Below are 26,430 nucleotides of genomic sequence, written 5' to 3' on the forward strand. Positions count from 1 at the left end.
AGTAGAAATACACTGTTAATCACATTTTTCAAAGATTCCATGTCATTTTTAGTATATTGATTCTGTCATTGACTGATAATATCATATCTGTGAATTCCCCATCTCCTTCTCAATTGGATTTTATTCATATTGTATCTTTCTATATCATCTGACACATAAAAACCCATCATTGTTATATTTAATCAGAGATTTAAATTTTTATTGATATAAAATGACCAACTCTTTCTCACTTGAGATTTTTTGCTAGAATTCTAACTGGAGAGATTCTAACGTAGTTTTCCATATTTTCTTTTGATGCTCATTTCCCAAATATACTTTTTTTCTAACTTTGCATTTTTAAAGCTTTACTATTTTATTGAAATTAATTCATTTATTTATTTTTAAATTTTTGGCTGCATTGGGTCTTCATCACCGCACACGGGCTTTCTCTAGTTGAGGCGAGCAGGGGCTAATCTTCATTGCGGTGTGTGGGCTTCTCATTGCGGTGGCTTTTCCTGTTGTGGAGCACGGGCTCTATGTGCGTGGGCTTCAGCAGTTGTGGCACGTGGGCTTCAGTAGTTGTGGCTTGTGGGCTCTAGAGCACAGGCTCACTAGTTGTGGCGCACGGGCTTAGTTGCTCCGCAATATGTGGGATCTTCCTGGACCAGGGCTTGAACCAGTGTCTCCTGCATTGGCAGGCGGATTCTTAACCACTGTGCCACCAGGGAAGTCCCTCAAAGTTATTCTTAAACCTAACTTATATTGTCAGAACCCATAGCACAGCAGGATTTTTAGTTTTTTATTATCTTTATTGAAGTCAGCATTGGCTGCAACCCTCCCTGCTCCCCACTAGAGTCTTTGTTTTACAAACTCTGCTACTGAAATTTCCTTTCTTTACTCTCTCCCTTATTTCCTTCCTTATTTCCTCCCTTTCTTTCTTCCTCTTTTAACTCTTGTATCAAAATATGACATACGTACAGGAAAGTACACAAACGATACGCAGAGCTCAATTAAATAACCAAAAGCAGGTAGAAAAACTATACATTCTTATGATAACCATCCAGCCCAGAAGCCCAGCTCACAGCTCAATCAGTATCTCCTCCCCAGTCACCCAAGTTCAATCAACACCCTGACTGTCATAGTAATCACTACCTACATTCTCTTTACCATTTCACTGCTTAAGCACATCTTTCTAAATATTAGTTATTTTTCTTTCCTGATTTTCAAAGTTGACATAGATGAACTTGTACAATATACATGTTTTTGTACATTCTTTAGTTTAATATAAAGCTTGTGAGATTCATCCGTATTTTTGCCTGTAATTGTAGTTTGTAATTTCTGATGAGACGTCTGCTTCATCCTTATATTTGTTTCTCTGTATGTAACTTGTCTTTTTCATCTGATTGTTTTTGAGATTTTTCTGTTTATCACTGGTGTTGAGCAAGTTGATTGTGATTTGCTTAAGTATAATTTTATGTTTCTTGTGCTTTGGGGTCACAGAACTTCTTATATATGTGAGTTCATAGTTTTCATAAAGTTTCTGAAAAATTTCAGCAACTATTACTTCAAATATTTTTTTCTGTCTCCCTTTCCCATGCCTTCCTTGAGAGATTCCAGTTCATGATTATTGTATTTGGAATCACTCTTGAAGTTGTTCCATGGCTCACTGATGCTCTTTTCATTTCCTTCAGTCATTTATTCTCTCTGTGTTTGAATTTGGATAGTTTCTATAGCTATATCTTCAAATTCACTAATCTTTTCTTCTGCACTGTCTAATATGCCATTATTCCTGTCAAGTATAATTTTCATCTCAGACACTCAACAGAGTGAATTGAATCTTTAGAAATTCAATTTGGGTCTTTTTATATCTTCCATGTTTCTAATGAACATGGTGATCCTTCTTTTAGCTTCTTGAAGATGTGGAACACAATTAATAATTTTTAACATGCCCTTTCATATTATTACCCCATCTGTGCCACTTCTGGATTGATTTCTATTAATTGATATCTCTTCTCCTATAGGTCATACTTTCCTGTGTCTTGTCAAGTAGGCCAATTAATAACCCTACAACAGACTCTGAGTGTTCAAGTAAAAGGAAGAGTCACACGTCTCTCACTTTAAATCAGAAACTAGAAATGATTAAGCTTAGTGAGGAAGGCGTGTCAACAGCTAAGACAGGCTGAAAGCTAGGCCTCTCGCACTAAGCAGTTAGCTAAGTTATGAAAGCAAAGGAAAAGTTCTTGAAGGAAATTAAAAGTGATTCTCCAATAAACACATGAATAATAAGAAAGCGGAACAGGCTTGTTGCTGATATGGAGAAAGTTTTAGTGGTCTGGATAGAAGATCAAACCAGCCACAACATTCCCTTATTTCAAAGCCTAATCCAGGGCAAGGCCCTAACTCTCTTCAATTCTATGAAGGCTGAGAGAGGTGAGGAAGCTGCAGAAGAAAAGTTTGAAGCTAGCAGAGGTTGGTTCATGAGGTTTAAGAAAAAAAAAATTCACCTCCATAACATAAAAGTACAAGGTAAGGAGCGAGTGCTAATGTAGAAGCTGCAGTAAGTTACCCAGAAGATCTAGCTAAGATTATTAATGAAGGTGGCTACACTAAACGACAGCTTTTCAATGCAGAAGAAACAGCCTTCTATTGGAAGAAGATGCCATTTAGGACTTTTATAGCTAGATAGGAGAAGTCAATGCCTGGCTTCAAAGCTTCAAAGGTCAGCCTGACTCTCTTGTTAGGGGCTAATGCAGATGGTGACTTTAAGTTGAAGCCAATGCTCACTTGCCTTCCCCCAAATCCTAGGACCCTTCAGAATTATGTTCAATCTACTCTTCCTGTGCTCTACAAATGGAACAACAAAGCCTGGATGACAGCACATCTATTTACAACATGTTTTACTGAATATTTCAAGCCCACTGTTGAGACCTACTGCTCAGAAAAAAAGATTCCTTTCAAAATGTTATTGCTCATTGACAATGAATTTGGTCACCCAAGAGCTCTGAGGGAGATGTGCAATGAGATTAATGTTGTTTTCATGCCTGCTAACAAAATATCCGTTCTGCAGCCCATGGGTCAAGGAGCAATTTTAGCTTTCAGATCCCATTATTTAAGAAATACATTTCATAAGGCTATAGCTGCCATAGATAGTTCGTTCTCTGTTGGATCTGGGCAAAATAAATTGAAAACCTTCTGGAAAGGATTCACCATTTGAGAAGCCATTAGGGACATTCATGATTCATGGGAAGTGGTCAAAATGTGAACATTAACAGGAATTTGGGAGAAGTTGATTTCAACCCTCATGGATGACTTTGAGGGGTTCAAGACTTCAGTGGAGGAAGTAACTGCAGATGTGGTAGAAATAGCAAGAGAACTGGAATTAGAAGTGGAGGCTGAACATGTGATTGAATTGCAACAATTTCAGGATCAAACCTTCACAGATGAGGAGTTACTTCTTATGGAAAAGCAAAGAAAGTGGTTTCTTTCTTTTTTTTTTTTTTTTGCAGTACGCGGGCCTCTCACTGTTGTGGCCTCTCCCGTTGCGGAGCACAGGCTCCAGACGCGCAGGCTCAGCGGCCATGGCTTACAGGCCCAGCCGCTCTGCGGCATGTGGGATCCTCCCGGACCGGGGCACGAACCCGTGTCCCCTGCATCAGCAGGCGGACTCTCAACCACTGCACCACCAGGGAAGCCCAAAAGTGGTTTCTTGAGACGGAATCTAATTCTGGTGAATGCTGTGAAGATCGTTGAAATGACAGCAAAGGGTTTAGAACATTACATAAACTTAGTTAAGAAAGCAGTGGCAGGGTTTGAGAGGATCGACTCCAATGTTGAAAGAAGTTCTACTGTGGGTAAAATGCTATCAAACAGCACTGTATGCTACAGAGAAATCGTTCATGGAAGGAAGAGTCAATGATGTGGAAAACGTCATTGTTGTCTTAATTTTAAGAAACTGCCACAGCCGCCCCAAACTTCAGCAACCACCACCCTGATCAGTCAGCAGCCATCAGCATACAGGCAAGACCCTCCCCCAGCAGAAAGATCACGACTCCCTGGAGACTCAGATGATAGTTAGCATTTTCTAGCAATAAGATCTTTTTACAATTAAGGTGTGTGTATTGATTTTTTAGACATAATGCTATTGCACTTAATAGACTACAGTATATTGTAAACATAACTTTTATACGCACTGGGAAACCAAAAAATTCATGTGACTTGCTTTATTGCAGTCTCTGCTTTATTTCAGTGGTCTGGAACAGAACCCACAAGGGTGGGTTGTACAAGGGTGTGCTTGTACAAACACCCTTGAAAAGACTGGCCAAAACAAAGGCAGTAAGGGCCTCTGCTCATAAAACATGCAGGAACACAAGAGCTGCATGATTTGTCTTCCAATACTTCTTTTCATGTCCGGTAATTTTGTTGATTACTCTGTTGGATGTGAGGTATGTTTCTATTTCTATAAATGTTCTTCAGTTTCATTCTAGGATCAGTTAAATTATTCAGAAACAGTTTGATCCTTTTAAGTCTTGTTTATAAGCTGGCTTGCAGAGGACAAGAGCAGCATTTAGTGAATTGCTAGTTTTGCTCCACTATTGAGGTAAACCCTTTCTGAGCCCTCTTGAGGTTTTAGGTTTTCCAGTCTGCCTGGTGGGAACGGGCACTCCTCTCAGCCCCATGCAAGCTCCAGGTATCATTCCCTCAAGTCCTTTAATGTTCTTTACCCAGCCTGTTATGCATGCGCAGATCAATACTCAGCTGAAGACTTGAGGGATTCCCTCTGTAGGTCTCTAGAGCGCTCCTTGTGTGGAGCTCTCTCCTCTCCAGGACTCTGCCCTGGAAACACTAGATGCTTGGCCTTCTAGGACTCTCAGCTCTGTGTCCTCAACTCAGGGAGTCTGGGGGGCTGTGCACTGTAGCCTGGAAAGTCTCTCCAGACAGTCAGCAGGGACAACCACAGGCCTCACCTCACTTCCTGACTCTCAGGCATCACTGAGACTTACCAAATTTTAATATGAATTGGTGCTTTTATTCTCCATGACAATGGAAAAACATTAGCATACTTTAATTTAACTCATCCCAATAAACGGCATTATTATGGTATATTTTATTTTATTAATTTTTTTACAGAGATTTTATTTTTATGTTTTAAACTTTTTAGTTTATATTGTAGTATAGTTGATTAACAATGTTGTGTTAGTTTCAGGTGTACAGCAAAGTCATTCAGTTATACATATACGTGTATCTAGTCTTTTTCAAATTCTTTTCCCATTTAGGTTGTTACATAATATTGAGCAGAGTTCCCTATTTTAATTCTAAGCATCTCTTAACTCCCATAGTACATTATTATTACAGTCATCATTATTAATTTGTACCATCAATACTCATTTACATTTATCCAACAATTACTGTTTACCTTGCTTTTAATTCTTTCCTTCATCTTTGATCTTCTTTCTGGGATCAATGTCCCACCTGAAGAACACCAGAATTTTTTGGTGGTGAAGTTTGCTTTGTTTGGTCCAAAATGTTCTTAATTAACCTTTATTCTTGAAACATACATTTTCTCTGTGTTTAGAATCCATGGTCAGCAGCTATTCTGTTGTACTGTCTTTTTATTTCCGTCCCATCTTTTGCAAAGTTAGATATCAGTCCAGTTGTTTGATAATTGCTTTTGGATGTTCTGTTTATCTTTGGCTTTCAGGAACTTTACTATATGGGCCTGGTTGTAGATTTACTTTGCTTGGCGTTCAAAGGACTTTTGGAACATGTGGCTTAATATCCCTTCTTACCAGAATTTCTTCCAGTATTGCCCAATCCCCTCTCCCCTTTCTGTCTGGGATTCCAATTACACGTGTAATAGACTTTGTCATTTTATCCTCCATATCTTTTCCCTTTCTTTAGTTTGCCATTCTATGCTTCTCTCCTGTTTTTATTTTGGATATGTTCTTCTGACCTAACTTCTAGTTCATAAATTCTCTTTCATCTGTGTCTAATAAACCATAAACCCGCTCACTGAGTTCTTCATTTCAGTGTGGCATCTTTTACTTCTAGACTTTTTCTTTTTCGCTTTTTTTCTGTTTTGAATTCTCAGTTCTCAGCTAAGATTTTCACTCTTGTCTTTATCCCCCTTATAGTCTTGGTGTTTTATACTATGTAACACTACTATTTTCAGCCCAAGAGGGCTTGCCACCCTTGACTGTTTGTTTTTCATGTTACCTCCTTTCTTTATTTTTTTCTGGCTATTTTTTGTCTGTGTGAGCTGGACATTATATCTGACAAATTGTTTATGTAAATGGTTTGGAACTTAGAATACTTTTTTTCCCCCATCTAGTATGTAATTTACATTTGTTTTTCTCAGGTACCTAGAGGGACTGGTAATCTAGGTTGATCTTAATATAATCTGGGGATTGAGATGATTCGAAGCTGAGCGGCAGTCTCGCAAGAGGCTGATCTACTGCTGTTTCATTCTTCCTGCTAAGGTATACATCTTTGGGGTTTCAACATGAAACACAGGGGTTTACCAGGGTCCTTTGCCCTTTTGAGCAGTGGGACTTAAGATGCTTTTTGCAGAATCAGCAAATGCCCTAAGGTAAAAACAGTTTCAAATTCTGTCTCTGTATGTCAGTTTTCATATATATTCATTATATATATATATATTTATTTATTTCTTTTGGTCCAGGTTGTCTAGTGGGAGTAATGGTCTAAATTATTTAGATTCTCATTACTGAAAGTGAAAGTGTCTCCTTCTTTTTCTTTCTCATTTAAAATAATATACTATAATTTTCAAAGGTAAAAGCAACCATTGAAGTAAGCTCTTTTGATACTAATTTTGAAACAATTATTTCAACGTTTTCATACATTTAAACGAGTCTCTTATCACGTAGTCCTTTCCAACTGTGCCCTTCTCAGTCTTGAATGTTTCCTTCTTTTCTGTATTTATTGTTTCTGCACAGGCCTTTTGTTAGTTTCTTCAGAAAGGACACTTGGGTGGCATATTTTCTTAATCTTTCTATTCCTGAGAAAATATTACTCTTGACTTCATGCATGAATAATAACTTCACTAAATGTAGACACGGTGTCCTTTAGAGCCCTGGAAATGTTACTCCATTTTTTTTTTTTTTTTTTTTTTTTTTGAGGATTTAGAGCTGTGGAAGAAGAAGGCTAAGGCTAATGTGATTTGGGTGATTTTGCTTATAACCTGATTTTGAATTTCCTAGATGCTTTAAAAGCCCTCCTTTATTATCAATCTTCAGAAATTCCATGAGGATTTGTAGGTTTTTGTTCTCATTTGCTTTCATTATCTTTGCCTATAAATACAACATGTACTCTTGTGTTTTGGGTAGAGGAACTGGTTTGCATTAGGAAAACATTTTTTTCTGTTATTTTTCTAAAGACTGCTTCATTTCTATTTGTTCTATTATCTCTTCTTGGTATTCCAAGGAGATGTAGATTTAATCTCCTGTATACACTGTCTCCATGTTTCACATTTATTCTCATTGGTATCATATCTTCCTTCCAGTAGTTGCAAATCCAATGCCTACAGAGTTCAGTCAGGTAAAAAAAATAAATGAAGCCAGCCAGGTACAAAATTAATGAGTGATGAGGACTGTGGAGAGCAAACATCCCTTCTAAATGTGGCAGCTACCAATCAGCTGGTATTTAGCTCTAGTAAAATACAGTTGACTTTTTTTTTTTTTTTTTTTTTTGCGGTACGCGGGCCCCCCCCACTGCTGCGGCCTCTCCCGTCGCGAAGCACAGGCTCTGGACGCTCAGGCCCAGCGGCTATGGCCCACAGGCCCAGCCGCTCAGCGGCACGTGGGATCCTCTGGGACCGGGGCACGAGCCCGCGTCCCCCGCATCGCCAGGTGGACTCTCAACCACTGCGCCACCAGGGAAGCCCCAGTTGACTCTTGAACAACATGGGTTTGAACTGTGCAGTTCACTTATAGGTAAATTTTTTTCAACAAATATGTACTACATAGTACTACATAGTCTGTGGTTGGTTGAATCCGTGGATGTGGAACCACAGATATGGAGGTCTGACTATAAAGTTGTTCACCGATTTTTGACTGTGTGGAGGGCTGGTGCCCCTAATTCCTGAGTTGTTCAAGATTCCAGGTTCCATTTTTCCAGAAAAAGTAAAATCTGGGTTTTAGAAAACGCAATATTCTAAAGCAGAAAAAAACAAAAAACAAAAAAAACAACTGAAAAAGAATCTCACAGCTTACCATTGGGATGATCTTGGCCACATGTAGAATGATCTGTTACTTCATTTTCTTCTGTAATATTGTCATCCTTTGCAGAATCTGACATCACAAACAAGCAAAATCCCTAGTCAGCATTTTTAACCAGGAAATACAACAGCCTCCAGCACTAAAAGAATAGATCTATGTTTGGGGAAAAAAATCTATTATTTTTTAAAAATGCCATTAAAATACTTAAATATCTTCATCAATAAATAAGCTTTTCTTAAAGTACAGCATAAGATGTCTGCACAAAGTTCACAAGGTAAAAACGGTAAAGATTCGGCTAGAACATCTTTTTCACAACAAGGAAGAAAATATAAGCAGACTTTATGCATCAGTGAAAATCTTAGGAGAATTGTGCAAAAGGATATGAAAGGAAGGCAAAATAGAGAAGATTAAAGGAATATAATTTTAATGTTCTTAATGCTTCCATTACTGTTGTTGTGCATATATGGGAGCCTTGAGTCCTTGAAAAAGACAGATGTAGAGCTTTGAAATCCAGTGGTAATTAAGTTCATCTTCCTCAGGAGCTATACCAGTAGAAAGATAGCAAAGGGGGAACACAAACCTTCTGTTTTGTGCAACTTCACCCTTTCTCTTGTGTAGCACATTTAAACGTGGGATCAGCATAAGTTCATCATTTTTTTTTTTTTTTATTGTATGATGTATTTTACAGGAAATATGTGGCTAAAAGGATTCCAGTGACTTATGGACTCTTGCAAAGCTACAAAGCGCCCCCTGTTGGATGTTGGAGACCTCTAGGGAGGCTCTTCAAAATCCATTGGAAAGAGCACGTGAGTAGGTCAGCAGAAAGAAAATAGATCTTTCATTCCACAAATATTTACAAAGGGCCAACTCTACGCCAGGCACAGTTCTTGACACTGGGGAGTCAATAGTAAACAAAACAACAAATCTCTGCTCTCATAGGGGTTACAATCTAGTGGATATTTTTCATGCAGTTAAAAGGGTGGTAATCCAAAGATATCTAAAAGTCATGAGCTAATCCTGTATGCATGTGGCCACGGAGAGAGCTGGGGATGGTAGACCAGCACGTCTAATACAAATGGGTTCTCTACTGAGTTCATATTCCTCAGTTGCGTTTTAACTCCCTAACAGAGCTGAATCAGATGGAATCTAAAATAAATCATTCTTGCTTTGTTTCCCTTACCCATTTTTCTCTCTCCCTCCCCAAACTAGGAGATAGCTTTAAACAATATGTTTTAGAATATTATGAGAAAGTCTGTTTCTCCAACTTGCCACAAGCAACATTTGATGGACAAGTGAGAAACCTGGGTAGTTAACATAAGATTCAAACTTAATAACCAGTGAAGCAAGTATACACCCAAAGTATATGGATTTAATTGACTGCAAATAATTCCCCCAAGGCAACTGTTTAATTACCTGCACTGTTTCTTATTTCTTTCTGAGACTGACAATAAGTTTCAAAGTCCAAATTTGGAAGCAAAACTTGAGCACAGACACATTTCCCAAACTGTTAACTCACTCACGTCAAATTGTTTTAAATCAGCTCCCATTAAAATATGCCTTTTTAATTTTAAATCTAACATGTGGATTAAAAAATATCATTTGAATACTTTTTTCCACATGAACACTGAAAATGAACAATGACTGAAAGAAGGTACTATATGAACCAGGCTAAATTTTAATTTTGAAAGTATTTTAGTTCTACTTGTTTATAGAAAATGGTACCATTTGATATGTAGCCTTGTACAACACTCATTTCTTTCAAGATTATCCAAGATTTTGTATGTAGTTAAAATTTATTCATTTACACTTAACAATAATTCATTATATTTTCTAATTTACATAAACATTATGTTTCATGTACCAAATATGACTTAAGAAATGTCTTTTGAAAAGTGATTTACACTGAGTTTACAAGCTTATGGTCCAATGAGTCATGTAAGATGGGTGAAAGTACTTAAAAAATTAATCATTAGTCTATACCTGTTTGTCACCAACATCTGTGTCTTTGGTAAGTTAAATGACCCTTTAATTTCAGTTTCCTTGAGGAGTTGCTGTAACATTGCTCAGGTACCTTCTGATCTTTTGTGCTCTAAAATATACAATGTATTTCACTGAATCCAAGATACCATCAATTGTTATTTGCACTATTATTTTGTGTAGAATCAAAAAAATGAGACCAAATGAACTATAACACACCATAAATTCTAAGAATGTGTCCTGGCTTTGGAAATAAAATATATAAAAGACTATGCATCCGAGAAATATGACGTTTCAGTATATTGTGTGTGTACAGAAATATGCCTTTATGTGATGACAAGGATTTCCCATCAATATGACCCATCACCAAAGCCACAAGTTCACTTTGTCTTGTATGTGAGCCTCTTCTCCAGAAGTGTACACACCTATTGTATGTACAGCAATAAAGCAAGATAAACAGTATAAGCTCATGATAGCATGCACAAATAACCAGGTGGCTACAGAAGACTGTTTCCACTATAGTGTCTCTATTAAAAGGGCTATGTGAACTTCCAGTCTCATGAACTTTAGCAGGACTGGTTTTGATCCTGAATGTTTTAAACCATGGATCGCATTACATTACACTTAGTCGTGGATATGAAATGACTGGAGATTTTCTGCTTGGCAGGGGATGAAAGCTGCACTATATACGTATATAAAGTCATTATTCATAATGAGAAAGAGAGAAAATATATCCAGTATGTATTGTCATTAAAAGAGGGTATTTTTTCTGTGGAAGTTCCATAAACTACCATGAAAACTATAGTTGTATATACTAAATTCTTGAATCACCTTGGATTCACATTTTATTTAATTCTAAAAATTATCATTTGGTAATGTTCAAAAAATGTGAAAGAGTTATCACCTAATTCTGAGATTCTGTCAATGTTCTTTTAATAGCAGAGAATTTGAATTAAATTTATATGTAGATCCTGACTTTCAAAATCCTTAAGGTCAATGTCCTATTAGAGAATTTTTTCACATGCAAATATTAAATCAAATAGCCAAGGCAAAGTTCTACAGACAGAAATTCTAAACAGTAGGTCATTTTTAATGAGGTCAGTTACACATGTCTGTACAGGATAGTACATGTATAGATTTAAGCTGTGATGATAAATGATGATACTATTGAATTTTTAATAAACATATCTAGACTATAAATCAAAATAAATGCTCTCTATTTTGAAAATGTTCCCTTAGAACAAAAGTTCTTAACCCTAGAGCACCACTAAATATACTCTAGGGGTCCACAAACCTTTTTGAAATGATATGCAAATGTGTGCTTATATTCATATGTTCATTTTTCTGGGAGGAGATAGCTTCTGTCGTATTCTTGTAGGGATCTGTGACCCCAACAAGGTTAAAAATAACTATAGAAATGTATACACTAATGCCAGTGACACTGCCATTTTTAAAATAAATTTATTTATTTATTTTTGGCTGCATTGGGTCTTCGTTGCTGTGTGCGGGCTTCCTCTAGTTGTGGCACACGTGCTTCTCATTGTGGTGGCACCTCTTGTTGCAGAGCACGGGCTCTAGGTGCACGGGCTTTGGTAGTTGTGGCTCGTGGGCTCTAGAGCGCAGGTTCAGTAGTTGTGGCGCATGGGCTTAGCTGCTACGTGGCATGTGGGATCTTCCTGGACCAGGGCTCGAACCCATGTCCCCTGCATTGGCAGGTGGATTCTTAACCACGGCTCCACCAGGGAAGTCCGATTAACTATCTTTGAGGACATTTTCAAGCCAGGAGGTGAACAAAATCCATCTAGTAAGAGACGTAGCCCCTGACTATTATTCAGAGTAGCGGCAAGAAGTCATTTGGGTGTAAAAGTTCTAATGGGTCTGAACGAAATAAATGCCATGTGTGAATGCCTATATGTAAAATATTCTTGCTCTGTAACGTGTCAACGTCCACATGTGAGCACCTTAGCCTGATGCAAAAGTTGCACAGAAACACAATCACCTGGATTGCCTTTGATTCTTATAAAATAGTTAAACCAAGCAAAACATTTATCCTGGTCTGTTCATTTAGCTGGTTTAATGTGTGAAGCAATTAGAATAAAGTAATTTTTCTTCCAGCTGAACAGTGTGATAATTCACTATAAACTAGAGTCTCTACAGCCGATTAGGGTCTCCTTGAAGCTTTGCAGTGATGCCCCCATACATAAAGGAAAAATATATCCTGCAATACATTCCCAGAGGATTCAGATGGCAAAGCTCAGAACTGTGCTTGGTCCCAGTGATGCTGGATACACAGGCTGAACTATGTTTACCTGAAAAGGAACTGGGTCCACAGGACAGGACATGGCCCTGAGCAGTGGGAACTGAACTATGGTTGGTCATTTGCCTCCACTATGCTCTCATTAACCACCATTAAAAGGCAGAGAATCATTCCCAGAGCTGTGGAATCTGTGTGCTAAGTGTCTTTGAGACATGCCTGCGAGAACTACCATCACGTATACTAACTTTGTTTCTATAAGAAAACATATTCCAAATTCTGAACATTACACCTGGGTAAACCAGCTTATTCCAATACTGGAGGTGGTATTCTTCTGCAGTTGTTTTTGAAAATATAAGCAAATAAGAGAATCAATCATGAGTGGATGGGCACTAGGTTGGAGGCGTGATTCTAGGTTTACACCTACAAGCTTCCTAACTAGGAAAATCCATTCACTTTACATGCTCGCAATTTCAGCATCTAGGACCTGAGGGTGTCAAGGCAGATAATCCCTTTTATACACTTTATAACTCTAATCTGCTGACTTGTTCAAATGATCTCTTCCTTCCAGACAGCACTTCTCTGTAAATCTGCCTACCTGTGTTGGACAGTTCTTGCACTGAGATTTTTACTGTCTATTTATAAAATAAAGGTTAATAGTGGGGGAAGTGTTGCTGTGTGATATCAGTAACACACTGGCCGCCTTTAACTCTGCAACTCGAAGAAGAATCATCACAATGCAAAACAGAACAGTTGGGTATGAAGCCGGGCTGGACCATGATGGAAAAAGAAATGCTTAATTACCCCTTCCATCAAGTTAATTTTTCCCCTTTGGCGATGTAAACAAAGGCAAATCTGCTCTTGTTGGGTTGTCTGTGACCTGGTCTCCTTGACCTCCATCCTCTGATGCCTTTCTGTTCTCGCCTCCCTCCCCCTTGCTGAGCCTTGCACCGCAGGCTCTCTTGAAATCGTTAGAAAAAAATCTGACCAGGCCATAGGCATGAAAAGTAGCTATGGTTCTAAATACAAACCGACTTGAAATTCTATTAAAATGTTCATCTATAAATCAGGGAGAAGACAAGTATTTTATTTACACTTTGGTTTAATTTGATCTGATAAGTACTACTGAGAGGACTGTCCCCTTAGGAGAAGGGAGGAAGGATTTTTTTGACCCTTACTTGGAGCAGGGTCAGAGCCGAACAGCTGGCCGCTACTTCTCAATTATTTTATTTCATTGAGAAGTTGAGGCAATAGGCAGAATCTATCTCCAGATTCATAGCTGCTTCAACCTCTGGGCTCAGGCTGTTTTCAGCCAGGTGCTTGGACAGACTGGCTAAGATCCAGGGATTCCTACAGTCCTCAAGGACCCAGTCATAACCCACCCTGTCGGAATACAACTTAAGTCTCTTTTCCAAAGTGATGGAAAGGGACATGTTTGGAGACTAAGATAAGCACCTGGGCCCTTTGTGGGAGTTACTTATTTTACGTGAGTTTCAAAGACCTAGATGACTTCTCCTTAGCATCTCTTTGTTCCTCACATTCAGAAAGATCCAAAAACCCATTCAAATGAAAATGGATGTGTTTACTTTTTTCTGTTTTATTTTTTCCTTCAACTTTCCCACATGCTACTGAATATAATTCTACAATTTGGTGGCTGAAGAATGATTCAGTACGTGGGTCTACCCCAAGTTATTTTACTATCGCCTCCATTATTGGACATTCAAACTGAATCCAAACTCCAGCCATTCTAAACAACCCTATGCTTTTGTTGTATTGGGTGTCCCAAGGCTGGATTCACTCCACTCTTCTTTCTCTTACTTCTTCTCAGCCCATACCCAACTCTAACATTTAGAGAGGATTGATCTCTTAGAGTAGCTGGAATAGAAACAACCCAGGTCAGCTAAGCCTTACAGCAGCCAGGCATGCCCCCATCCCATATCTCATTGAACTACCCCTGAGACTGCAGCAAATGGTTCCAGGAGATGAGCTGCTTTCTGAGACACTGACTGAGGGCATGCTTGACCCAGGTGGGCCGGAAGCACCCAAGAGTTAATGCCCAACTCCAGACACCCAAAGGATGCAGGAGGTAAGACTCCAGTTTGCCCACCCCTCAGGGAGACGATTCTGTTCACTATACAGCTCTCAGAGGAATGGAGCCCCCGTTTCCCCCAACAGCAAGCTGTTCATTAATGTACCCCCTATTGGCTGTCCTCCTAACCCTGCTGTACTTCCCCAAGCCTCACCTATGCTTCCTGGGACCACCTCCCAAATAAACCATTTGTACCCACATGCTTGTCTCAGAATTTGCTTTTCGAGAACCCAAATTAAGACAGCCAAGACAGTCAATAACCTGTTTTTTCACGACTTAGTAGCAAAAATGTGAATGCTCCCCCTATTCTCCCGACTTACAGCTCTCTTATGCCATGACGCCTTTCATTAGGGTATGTTGAGGCAAGTGTCTGCCATCTAACTAGGGAAAGTTGGTAAAAGAGGTTGCCGTGTTTTGTACCATCTAATCCTGAGCGCTGGACCATAGGTGACTGGTGAGGTGACAGATCAGTCACCTGTAGGGTGGCCAATAGACATTAAATTAAGGTGGCCTGTCATGAGACCGCCACCTACCAGGAGAGAACTCATATTAGAAGGATGGAAAGGAATCCACCAGCTCCTTTGACTTGGAGTGTTTGGTGGTAAAATATACAGAGAAAGTTTCAAAGCACAGAGTGGCTTAAAGGCAGAGATTCACTCAAGGAGAAGGGAGGAAACAGAAGCCATGGATGGGGTAGAAGAAGCATTAAGAGTTACTTGGCAACATTAGGAGAGCAGAAAGAGGAGAAGAAGGTAAAGTCTGGGATGCTCCCTAGTGCATGACTGTTGAGTTTCTAGAAGAATTGGTGGAAAGGCTATTGCCTCTCGAATGACCCAGTTCTTGAGGCTCATGAAATGTTTTCCTCACTCTCTGACTTTCTGACCGACAACGTAAGAGTCTGACTCACATTCTGGACATTGCAAGTTCATTTTCTAATTTTGATGTGTATATACTTTAAACATTTCAAAAGTGCTTTATTAAGAAGTATGGCACTCTTTTAGATTTATTTTTAAAAACATTCACCTTTCTAGTCATTTCCAATGTATAGCATCCTCATGAGCCTTGTATACAGATTGAAAGATACTGGACCAACACCTTATCTTTGATAAAGGAGGCAAGAATATACAGCAGAGAAAAGACAGCCTCTTCAATGGGTGGTCCTGGGAAGGCTGGACAGCTACATGTAAAGGAATGAAATTAGAACACTCCCGAACACAATACACAAAAATGGACTCAGAATGGATTAAAGACCTAAATGTAAGGCCAGACACTATCAAACTCTTAGAGGAAAACATAGGCAGAACACTCTATGACATACATCACAGCAAGATCCTTTTTGACCCACCTCTTAGAGATATGGAAATAAAAACAAAAATAAACAAATGGGACTTAATGAAACTTAAAAGCTTTTGCAAAGCAAAGGAAACCATAAACAACATGAAAAGACAACCCTCAGAATGGGAGAAAATATTTGCAAATGAAGCAACTGACAAAGGATTAATCTCCAAGGTTTACAAGCAGCTCATTCAGCTCAATATCAAAAAAACAAACAACCCAATTCAAAAATGGGCAGAAGACCTAAATAGACATTTCTCTAAAGAAGATATACAGATTGCCAACAAACACATGAAAGAATGCTCAATATCATTAATCCTTAGAGAAATGCAAATCAAAACACATGAAAGAATGCTCAACATCATTAATCCTTAGAGAAATGCAAATCAAAACTACAATGAGATATCATCTCACACCAGTCAGAATGGCCATCATCAAAAAATCTAGAAACAATAAATGCTGGAGAGGGTGTGGACAAAAGGGAACCCTCTTGCACTGTTGGTGAGAATGTAAATTGATACAGCCACTATGGAGAACAGTATGGAGGTCCCTTAAAAAATTACAAATAGAACTACCATACGATCCAGCAATCCCACTACTGGGTATATACCCTGAGAAAACCATAATTCAAAAAGAGTCATGTACCAAAATGTTCGTTGCAGCTCTATGTACAATAGCCAGGACATGGAAGCAACCTAAGTGTCCATCACCAGATGAATGGATAAAGAAGATGCGGCACATAAATACGATGGAATATTACTCAGTCATAAAAAGAAACGAAATTGAGTTATTTGTAGTGAGGTGGATGGACATAGAGTCTGTCATACAGAGTGAATTAAGTCAGAAAGAGAAAAACAAATACCATATGCTAACACATATATATGGAAGCTAAAAAAATAAAAGAAAAAGAAGGGTCATGAAGAACCTAGGGGCAAGACAGGAATAAAGACACACACCTACTAGAGGATGGACTTGAGGATACGGGGAGGGGGAAGGGTAAGCTGGGACAAACTGAGAGAGTGGCATGGACATATATACACTACCAAACGTAAAATAGATAGCTAGTGGGAAGCAGCCGCATAGCACAGGGGGATCAGCTCAGTGCTTTGTGACCACCTAGAGGGGTGGGATAGGGAGGGTGGGAGGGAGGGAGATGCAAGAGGGAAGAGATATGGGTACATATGTATATGTGTAACTGATTCCTTTGTTATAAAGCAGAAACTAACACACCGTTGTAAAGCAAATTATACTCCAATAAAGATGTTTAATAAAAAAAAAAAAAGAAAGAAAGATACTGGACCAAGAAACTTAGAGAAAGTTAAAGAGGGGAACAGCCTGGTCTTGAAGAACAAAACAAGTTCAGTAAATTTCATTTTTATAAGTGACCCTGGTGGGGAGAAAAATCAGGCAACATCTGGTATTACAGGAAATGGGGTGTATAGAGGCATTTGTATGATGAAGGCAATGTTTTGCCTCATAAACTGAGAAAAATGTGTTAAAACAAAATACTGTAAGATGTTTTATGAGAACCTTGGGAAATATACTATGGATTAATGTAAAAATGGTATTTTCTATTTCCAGGAAGATTTTATCTTAATCTACTACTGTAATATTTTAGACTAGGTTTAAGTATGAGTTCTAGAAATCATTATAATAGATTTTCCTCATGCAATGACTGACTATATTAGTCTGCTAGGGCTGCCATAACAAAATACCATAGACTAAATGACTTCAACAACAGAAATTTATTTTCTCAAAGCTCTGGAGGTGAGCAGTCCAGGATTAAGTTATTGTCTGATTCGGTTTCTGGTGGGACCCTCCTCCTGGCTTGCAGAAAGAAGCCTTCTTGCTGTGTCCTCACATGGCCTTTTCTCAGTGTGTATGCAGAGAGACAGAGCTTGAGATCTTTCTCTCTTCCTTTTCTTAATAAGGCCGCTAATCCCATCATGAAGGGACCCACCCTCATGACCTAATATAACCCCAATTACCTTCCAAAGAGCCCATCTCCAAATACCATCACATCAGCTAGCAGCATTAACATATGAAATTTGTTTGTGTTTGAGGGGACACAAACATTCTGTCCTTAACACTGACATATGCCTTTCTGCTGTCTGGATGATTTATTTGACTTCTGAATGTGAGCTATTCAAGTTGGTACCCTTGTTGCCCATCAGAACAAAGTCTCAAAATGGATTTGGAAATGGAATCTTCCCTAAATGTAAGGTTCCCTTTCCCTATCCCAATTCTCTGGGGTTAATTGTCATTGATTCTTAAACCATATCAGGTAGTCAGTGTTTGGATAGGATGGATAAAGTAGTGATAAGGGTTTTGAATATCACCCCAGATTCCCTTAACAATTGGCATTGGTGTCTCTGATCAGGATGGACATGCCCACAGCCCTGGGGCAAGGTCATGGAGACCCCTGGTGTGCCAGGGATAGCAGTGGTGGTGGGAGTTACTTGCAAGGAGGGGAGTTAAGTCACTGTTTGCCAAACACCATGTAAGTATTTCAGTATTTTAAACATTCCTGCAGTGGTACTAGGGTGAGTAGCAGAATATCAGTTCTGTTTGTAGTAGAGAACTATACTGATAAGTTTCTAAAAAAGAGTATACAATACTTAATCAATATTTTACTATTGACTATATGTTGAAATTATATTTTGGATGTACTGGTTAAATATATTATTAAAACTGTTTTCATCCTTCTCTTCCTTAATGTGGCTATTAGAAAATTTAAAGTTACATATGTGGCTCTCATTTATTTCCATCAGACAGTGCTGTTCTAGAGAATTTTGTATTAGCCTGACTTACACAAATAGTTAAAGACATGTTTATTTGAAGGCCAAAGTTGTGAAGGTGGGAAACTGCAGCTTGCCAAAGGATGGTCCATCAGAAACTAGAAAATCTAATTTGGCATATAGAGAAGCATCTACAAATGCTAATAGGCATGGCTGGGAGAAAGAAGAGTCTAATTAGGTATAATCAGAGAGGACGCTCTGAGAAGGAATTAGAGGAAGAAAGGGAATGATAAATTTGTAACAACTACCACACTAAAAAACTATTTATACCCAAACAATATCCAATGTTTGAAAATTTCTGCTTTATGTTGATTTGACCCAAATTTCTTATCTTGGCATTCAGAGTTCTTTATCATCAGGGCTCTACTTTAGTAACTAATTAATAAGTAAATGAGTGGATCCATCATTGAGGCCAAGTGAGTCTGTTCATCGAACCAAAAATAGGTTTTTTGATGGCCTACTTCCAACCTTTCATGGTTGCTCCTCTGCCCAACTAGAATAGCTTCTTTCCATCTATGACATCTGTGCATCTTTCAGATCCCAGCTCAAATCTCCTATTCTCTACCCACACTTCACAGATAACCCCATGCCAGAGATGTTCCTTGCCCCCAAGCTCCTTTGACATGTTCCTGTGAAATCTTTCCTTTGTACTTGTCACTCTGTCTGGTTTGTTAGCTGTGTCACATCCTAGTTAAGTGGCCTCTGACCATGTCCTTATTGCTCTGTGCTTCGCTTTCCTTGTCTGTAAACTGGGGTGATAACTGCATTTATCTCATAGATGAGAGTGGAATGAATGAAAACAGGTAAAATTTTTAGAACAGAATCTAATGTATAATAAGGATTAAATAAATATTAGCTGCAATTAGTATTGTTGTTGCTGATTTTAGCTATGTAACACATGCCTGGATATCTCATTTTTCCATCTCAACTGTAAATTCCTTGCAGGTCAACAGCAATATTTTCTTCTTCTTCTTGCAGAAGGTCTTACAAAGAGTTAAAATCCAGTCAATATTTGTTGATGGCCATAACACCATTTTAATTGGTGCTTTTAGATCTTTAAATCAAAATACATTTTAATTGGTATTTTCTGAAGGCCAGACTTTGTACGACTCACCAGAAGATAAAATGATGGACAACACATATGCTAGCCTTCCCCCAATGAAAATTAAGTTATAGTGGAGGGATGGGCAAAAGGTAAGTATGCAAAAGAAAAGCGAGGTTTACATGGTTACAGATAGTTGTAAGTGTTATGGAGAAATGAACAGGGGGCTGGGATGGATGTTTAGTGGAGGAGAGGCCCTACCTAAAAAGATGGCCAGAAAAGGCTATGATGACACGGAGGCATAGTGAGGGGAAAGAGCGTTCTGTGAGATAAGAATGGAGGGGCAGGTACAGTCTGTGATGGTACGTCTTACATGTTGTAGTTACATGTTTTCATTTTACTTTGAGGGAAAGATGAAAGTATTAGAGGAATTCAAGAAGCAGTGGGCTGAATATGCTCATTTTGCTTTGTTTGGGAATGTCAGTCGGCCTTAGGACCTTTTACTTGACTTACAGAATGAGATCACATTCAAGTATGATATATTAATATGACCATGAACTTTGACCGATATAAGGTCAGCCGATTCATATAGGGTCCAAATATAAACCCTTGACCTTGGACTCATTAAAACCAGCTATCTATATAACACATGAGTATGTGAAATTCTAGACCAAATATAATAAGATACCTGCCACTAGGAAAACCTATAAGCAGATTCGTGAATCAGAGCTCTGTTTGAGCCCCTATTGTGACACATTCCCATTTATTAGCTTATGTAGAGACCCTGCTGTTCATGTCATTTTTGAGGGAACCACTTCAAATATGAATCTGAAATAAGGAAGGATATGAAGAATTAAAACATTTTAACATTATAGAGTCTGCTATAAAACACAGCAGGCAAAAATCTAAACATATTATCATTTAGTTCTAGGCATTATTGATTTTAAAAAACAGCAGGCAACTTGAAACATAGACTTGTCCTTCAAAAGAGAAGTGTGAAAAGATCAAGTATTTACCACTCATTTTCATGGCATTAGCTGACATCCCATAAAGGCTTAATAGTGTGCGTTTCTTAATACAGAGCAGACTCATGGCATAAGGGGGAGAAAAACACAGAAATGGGTGATTTTTGTTTTTTCAAAAAGTCTCAAGTTCAAGTCTATTCTTTAGCCCTCAATACTTGTGTAGTTCAAGGCAAGTTATCCAACCTGAATCTTGGTTGCTTCATTTGTAAAAACAGGGAAAAAATAGTGATAATAATAATGCCACCCCTCTTTGGAAAATACAGGGTAGCTATTCAACAAATCTGTTTCCTTTATCCTAGTCATACAAGAAGGAGTAACTTGCAGGACTAAGGGGACCTCTCTTGCAGTCAGGTGGTACCATGCAACTGAGTTCTGGCTAATGGAAAGTGGGCAGAAGTGGTGCGTGTCACTTTTAGGCCTGGTCATAAAAACCTCCTGTGCAACCCTTTCTCTCTCTTCTTCCTATCTGCTGTCAAGACTCAAGGCAGCCTTAGGGACCACAAGCTGAAATTCACATGCCTCCATCACCTTGGGTCCCTGAAAGACTGTAGGGAACATGACCTCTCACTGTGGATTTTATATAAATGAGAAAATAAATTTCTCTTGGGTCAATTTGACATTTTTGTTACAGCAGCTAGCATTCCCTAATTCATATTCCATCTCAAATAGTCATTGAAAGAATTAAGTGAGATGGTACTTGGGTACTATAAAACCTTTTGTATTGTCATTATTATTAAAACCCAACCAGTTAGGATCAGTGCACAAAGCTCTTTGGACACAATTTCTTCATGACCACTGAAAGGTTTTTCAAAGGAAGAAATGAGCAAAGATGACATAACATGACAGCAAAGATATTTTTAGATATTTATTTTTAAATCTCACCTCCATTTTCTTTTTCTTCCTGAAAAACTAGCAAAATACTTGTGACAACAGCACTCAAACCTAGTTTCCCAGGAGGTGATAGTCCATGCTCAGGAGGAAGGTATTTTTCTCTTTTATTTTTTTTCCTTCCAGAAATCATATTATGTGATCTGATAAGAAGAAAGAATCTTTGCAGTCAGAATTGTACTTAAAAATTCAGGGCAATGCACCCCAGTGTTCACTGCAGCATTATTTACAATAGCCAGGATGTGGAAGCAACCTAAGTGTCCCTCAACAGAGGGATGGATAAAGAAGATGTGGTACATATATACAACGGAATACTACTCAGCCATAAAAAGAACGAAATAATGCCATTTGCAGCAACATGGATGGACCTAGAGATTGCAATACTGAATGAAGTAAGTCAGACAGAAAAAGACAAATACCGTACGACATCACTTACATTTGGAATCTAAAAAGAGGGTATAAATGAACTTATCTACAAAACAGAAATAGAGTTACAGATGTAGAAAACAAACTTATGGTTACCAGGGTGTAATGGGGGGAGGGATAAACTGGAAGATTGGGATTGACATAAACACAGTACTATATAAAAAATAGATAACTAATAAAGCCATACTGAATAGCACAGGGAACTCTACTCAGTACTCTGTAATGGCCTATGTGGGAAAAGGATCTAAAAAAGAATGGATATATGTATATGTATAACAGATTCACTTTGCTGTACACCTGAAACTAACACAACATTGTACATCAACTATACTTCAATAAAAAAATTTCAGGGCATATGGTCACCATATGAAGCATAGTGAGTTCCTGGTTTCTTTATACTTGATGAAAAAGGCAGACTGTTGGGTAGGAAGCATGGTTCAGAGAGGAGAACAGTTAAGTAGGAGGAGGAGAAAGGATGAGTGGAGATGGAAGAACTGATGATCGTAAACTCAGGAGACACTCTTTCTGGGAGTGAAGTGGGAGCAGAGTCTGATGTGCTCTGTTAGCTCAACCTTGGGGGAAGCAGAGGGGAAGAGTTTGGGAGGGGCTTTGACCTTGGACAAAGAAGGTTGTCAGGAAGAGGAGGGCGTATGTGTGGAAGGGTAACCTGAGCTCCTCCTGCTGATCCTGGCAAACGTGTGTTAGGTAATGAATACGTAGCTGCCGATCCAAGTTCTCGGGATGAGTCTACACCAGGACTTCCAGTTGGAAGGAAGCTCTGACAAGCAGAAAGCAGAAAACTGTACGATGAGAAAAGATGGTTCTTATTTTCCTAAAACTGAAAAGAAAGATTCAGAGAAGTTCAGTGCCTGTGCTTGGAGTAGTCTCAAGGTCTTAAGGGTCAACAGAAATGTTTGTCTCATTACGTGGTTAGGATAGAGTTATTGAGTGAATATTTAGTAATGACTCTGCTTCAGAACGTGGTTGGCACAGACAGCATTTATGGATGGTTTAGGTAAACTGTAACAGTTGAATGGCTTTTGAAAAACATGTCTTTTGAATGACTTAGATCGTTATAAGTCTCCCAGTATCACAAAAACATCATAGCTCAAAGATCAAGCTGGGAGAAATCTTATCTTGCAGATTCATGTTGGGTCTAAAACAGTGTCTAAAACCCCGATCTACCAGTTTATCCCTCCCCCCTTACACCCTGGTAACCATAAGTTTGTTTTCTACATCTGTAACTCTATTTCTGTTTTGTAGATAAGTTCATTTATACCCTTTTTTTTAGATTCCAAATGTAAGTGTGTGTGTTGTTTTGTGTATGCACACGTGTATACGTGAGGGTTACTGTCCTTTTGGCCTGAGAAAGAAGGTTAATTTCTAAATGAAATAGAAAACTTTCCATTAAATGCTATCAATGTTTGTTAGGAAACCTTGTCTTTGTACTTGATTAAAAAAATGTTTGTCTTTGACACTAGCTAGCCAATCCTTCTTTACTTTTTGTTAAGGAATGCAGCAGTTCTGAAACACTCTCTGTCTCTCACAATAAATATACCCACCCTGGGAACAGTGGTGGGAAGAACAGATGACAACAAACATCATTAAGAATGAGGCAGGATACACATTTTTGGTCATGGAAACCTAGTGTCAAAAACTGAGAGGCGGGCTTCCCTGGTGGCGCAGTGGTTGGGAGTCCGCCTGCCGATGTGGGGGGCGTGGGTTCGTGCCCCGGTCTGGGAGGATCCCACGTGCTGCGGAGCGGCTGGGCCCGTGAGCCGTGGCCGCTGGGCCTGTGCGTCCGGAGCCTGTGCTCCGCGGCGAGGGAGGCCGCGGCAGTGAGAGGCCCGCGTACCGCAAAAAAAAAAAAAAAAAAAAAAAAAAAAAAACAACTGAGAGGCTACATCATTTTCTGAAACTTGGGAGAATATTCCCTCAAAAACACTGTGCCACAATGGATTTAAGAAACTCAGTCTCCATTTTTTAAAAGTTAGTTTACTATTGCTTATTTTTATTACAACAGTGATTATGATTTATCGAAAACAAAACTTTAAACTATATTTTTAAATTCTTCTGGATAGGATGTGAGATTGTTTCCCAAACTATAATTTGTTGGATTAAAAATGTTTTATATATGAAAAAAATGACAAACAAATCAATTTTTTTAAATAAGATTTGGTCAATTAAAATCGGAAATGCCACATGCCTCAATCTCCCCTGAACTTCTCAATGCATGTCAGCATGTTGAAGGCTCTGAAAAGTCCTGCAATGTGGAAACTACCTGTCTAAACCTGTACTTTCTAAAATGTTTTGGCTGCTGAATTCCTTTATCATTCATTTACACTTATTAACATCCTAATGGATGCTATACAACTTTAAACATGGGAATATCTGAGCAAGAGCCCCACCATGTTATAGATCTGAAGTGAATTCTTTTACATTGCCTTTCTCCAGTGTCTCTGCCCAGTCCAAATATGACCTTGTGCCATCCTACATGAACCACTGTCATGGTCTGCTTTTCAGAGAAGTCAGATCTTAAGCAGTGGCAAAAGTACATATCTTCAAAATTAATACTGGAAATCCTTTAAAATGCCTTTAGAATATTCAGCTCTTAACTCAAATTTTTTTTTTTTTTTTTGCGGTACGCGGGCCTCTCACTGTTGTGGCCTCTCCCATTGTGGAGCACAGATTCTGGACGCGCAAGCTCAGCGGCCATGGCTCACGGGCCCAGCCGCTCCGCGGCATGTGGGATCTTCCTGGACCAGGGCACGAACCTGTGTCCTCTGCATAGGCAGGCAGACTCTCAACCACTGTGCCACCAGGGAAGCCTTTAACTCAAATATTAATGTATATTTGATTTCAATGCACATTAAAGTCTGAGAATCACTGGGTTAATCTGAAACTCATTTCATAGGAAATTAGGCTGGTTTAATCAAAATTACAATAAAGTACCACCTCACACCAGTCAGAACAGCCATCATTAGAAAGTCTACAACCACAAATGCTGGAGAGGGTGTGGAGAAAACGGAACCCTCTTACACTGTTGGTGGGAATGTAAGCTGGTGCAGCCACTATGGAAAACAGTATGGCAGTTCCTCAAAAAACTAAAACTAAACACTCAAATCCAGCAATCCCACTCCTGACATATATCCAGACAAAACTGTAATTTAAAAAGATACATGCACCCCTATGTTCATAGCAGCACTATTCACAATAACTAAGACATGGAAACAACCTAAATGTCCATCAACAGATGAACAGATAAAGAAGATGTGGGGTGTGTGTGTGTATATATATATATATATATATATATATACACACACACAATGGAATACTACTCAGCCATAATAATGAAATAATGCCATTTATAGCAACATGGATAGACCTAGAGATTATCATATTAAGTGAAGTAAGTCAGACAGAGAAAGACAAATACCATATGATATCATTTAATATGTGGAATCTAAAATATGACACAAATGAACTTATCTACAAAACAGAAACAGACTTACAGACACAGAGAACAGACTTGCGGTTGCCAAGAGGGAGGGGACTTGGGGGAGGGATGGACTGGGAGTTTGGGGTTAGCAGATGCAAACTAGTATATAGAGAATGGATACACAACAAGGTCCTACTATATAGCACAGGGAACTATATTCAATATCCTGTGATAAAGCATAATAGAAAAGAATATAAAAAGGAATGTATGTATATGTATAACTGAATCACTTTGCTGTACAGAAGAAATTAATACAACATTGTAAATCAACTATACTTAAATAAAAAATAAAAATCAAAGAAAATTAGACTGCTCTTAGCAGATGCTCTGGATTTATCCAGATTGGCTAGGAATACACCTTTTATGGGACTATCTTAAAGAGTTATTCCAAACATTATTTTTTATACTAATTAACAAGATAGAAAAAAATTATACTCTTAGAATAGTACATTTTTAGGAGTCAAAGTTCAACAAACATTCTTAAATATGTGTGAGTGATATTATAATGTTGATTTGTAGACTGAAAAGACTTCGTGTATTTTTGGTGGGGTGAGTACCCATCTTGTTATCCCTGGTCCCAGTGTGATTGCTTGCCCTGGTATAATTATTAATAGCACCCTCATCACTCTCAAAAGTGCGCTTGCTTTAAAGATGTATGATTACTCTTATTAGGCCACGCTGACAAAAGCATCCTAAAATATGGATATATGGACCTTCCATTCTAGGTCTTTTCTATAAGAGAATAAAATGCAAAGCAGGTAGAAGGAGCTATAGAAGGAACAAAAGGAAAGTCTATGTATGGTATTCAAGCCCGGCTACCCAGCTATCAAATCCTTGGTGAATGGGGGCCAGACAGAGAGTTCTGAAGTACTCCTGCTTGCCTGTAT

At 38.6% G+C, this 26,430-nt stretch overlaps 1 protein-coding gene across 4 annotated transcripts in view; it reads right to left on the reverse strand.

Moving 5' to 3' along the window:
- The window catches only part of MACROD2 (mono-ADP ribosylhydrolase 2), a 1,989,159-nt gene that overhangs the window by 88,294 nt on the left and 1,874,435 nt on the right, over nucleotides 1–26,430 (reverse strand). For all 4 annotated transcript variants that reach the window (XM_060284443.1, XM_060284445.2, XM_030872537.2 and 1 more), the window contains one exon: nucleotides 8,205–8,282. In XM_060284443.1, coding sequence (XP_060140426.1) covers nucleotides 8,205–8,282 — 78 coding nt within the window. The remainder of the gene's footprint in view (nucleotides 1–8,204; nucleotides 8,283–26,430) is intronic.

This window comes from Globicephala melas, chromosome 15 (genome assembly GCF_963455315.2).
Source record: "Globicephala melas chromosome 15, mGloMel1.2, whole genome shotgun sequence".
Taxonomy (NCBI): domain Eukaryota; kingdom Metazoa; phylum Chordata; class Mammalia; order Artiodactyla; family Delphinidae; genus Globicephala; species Globicephala melas.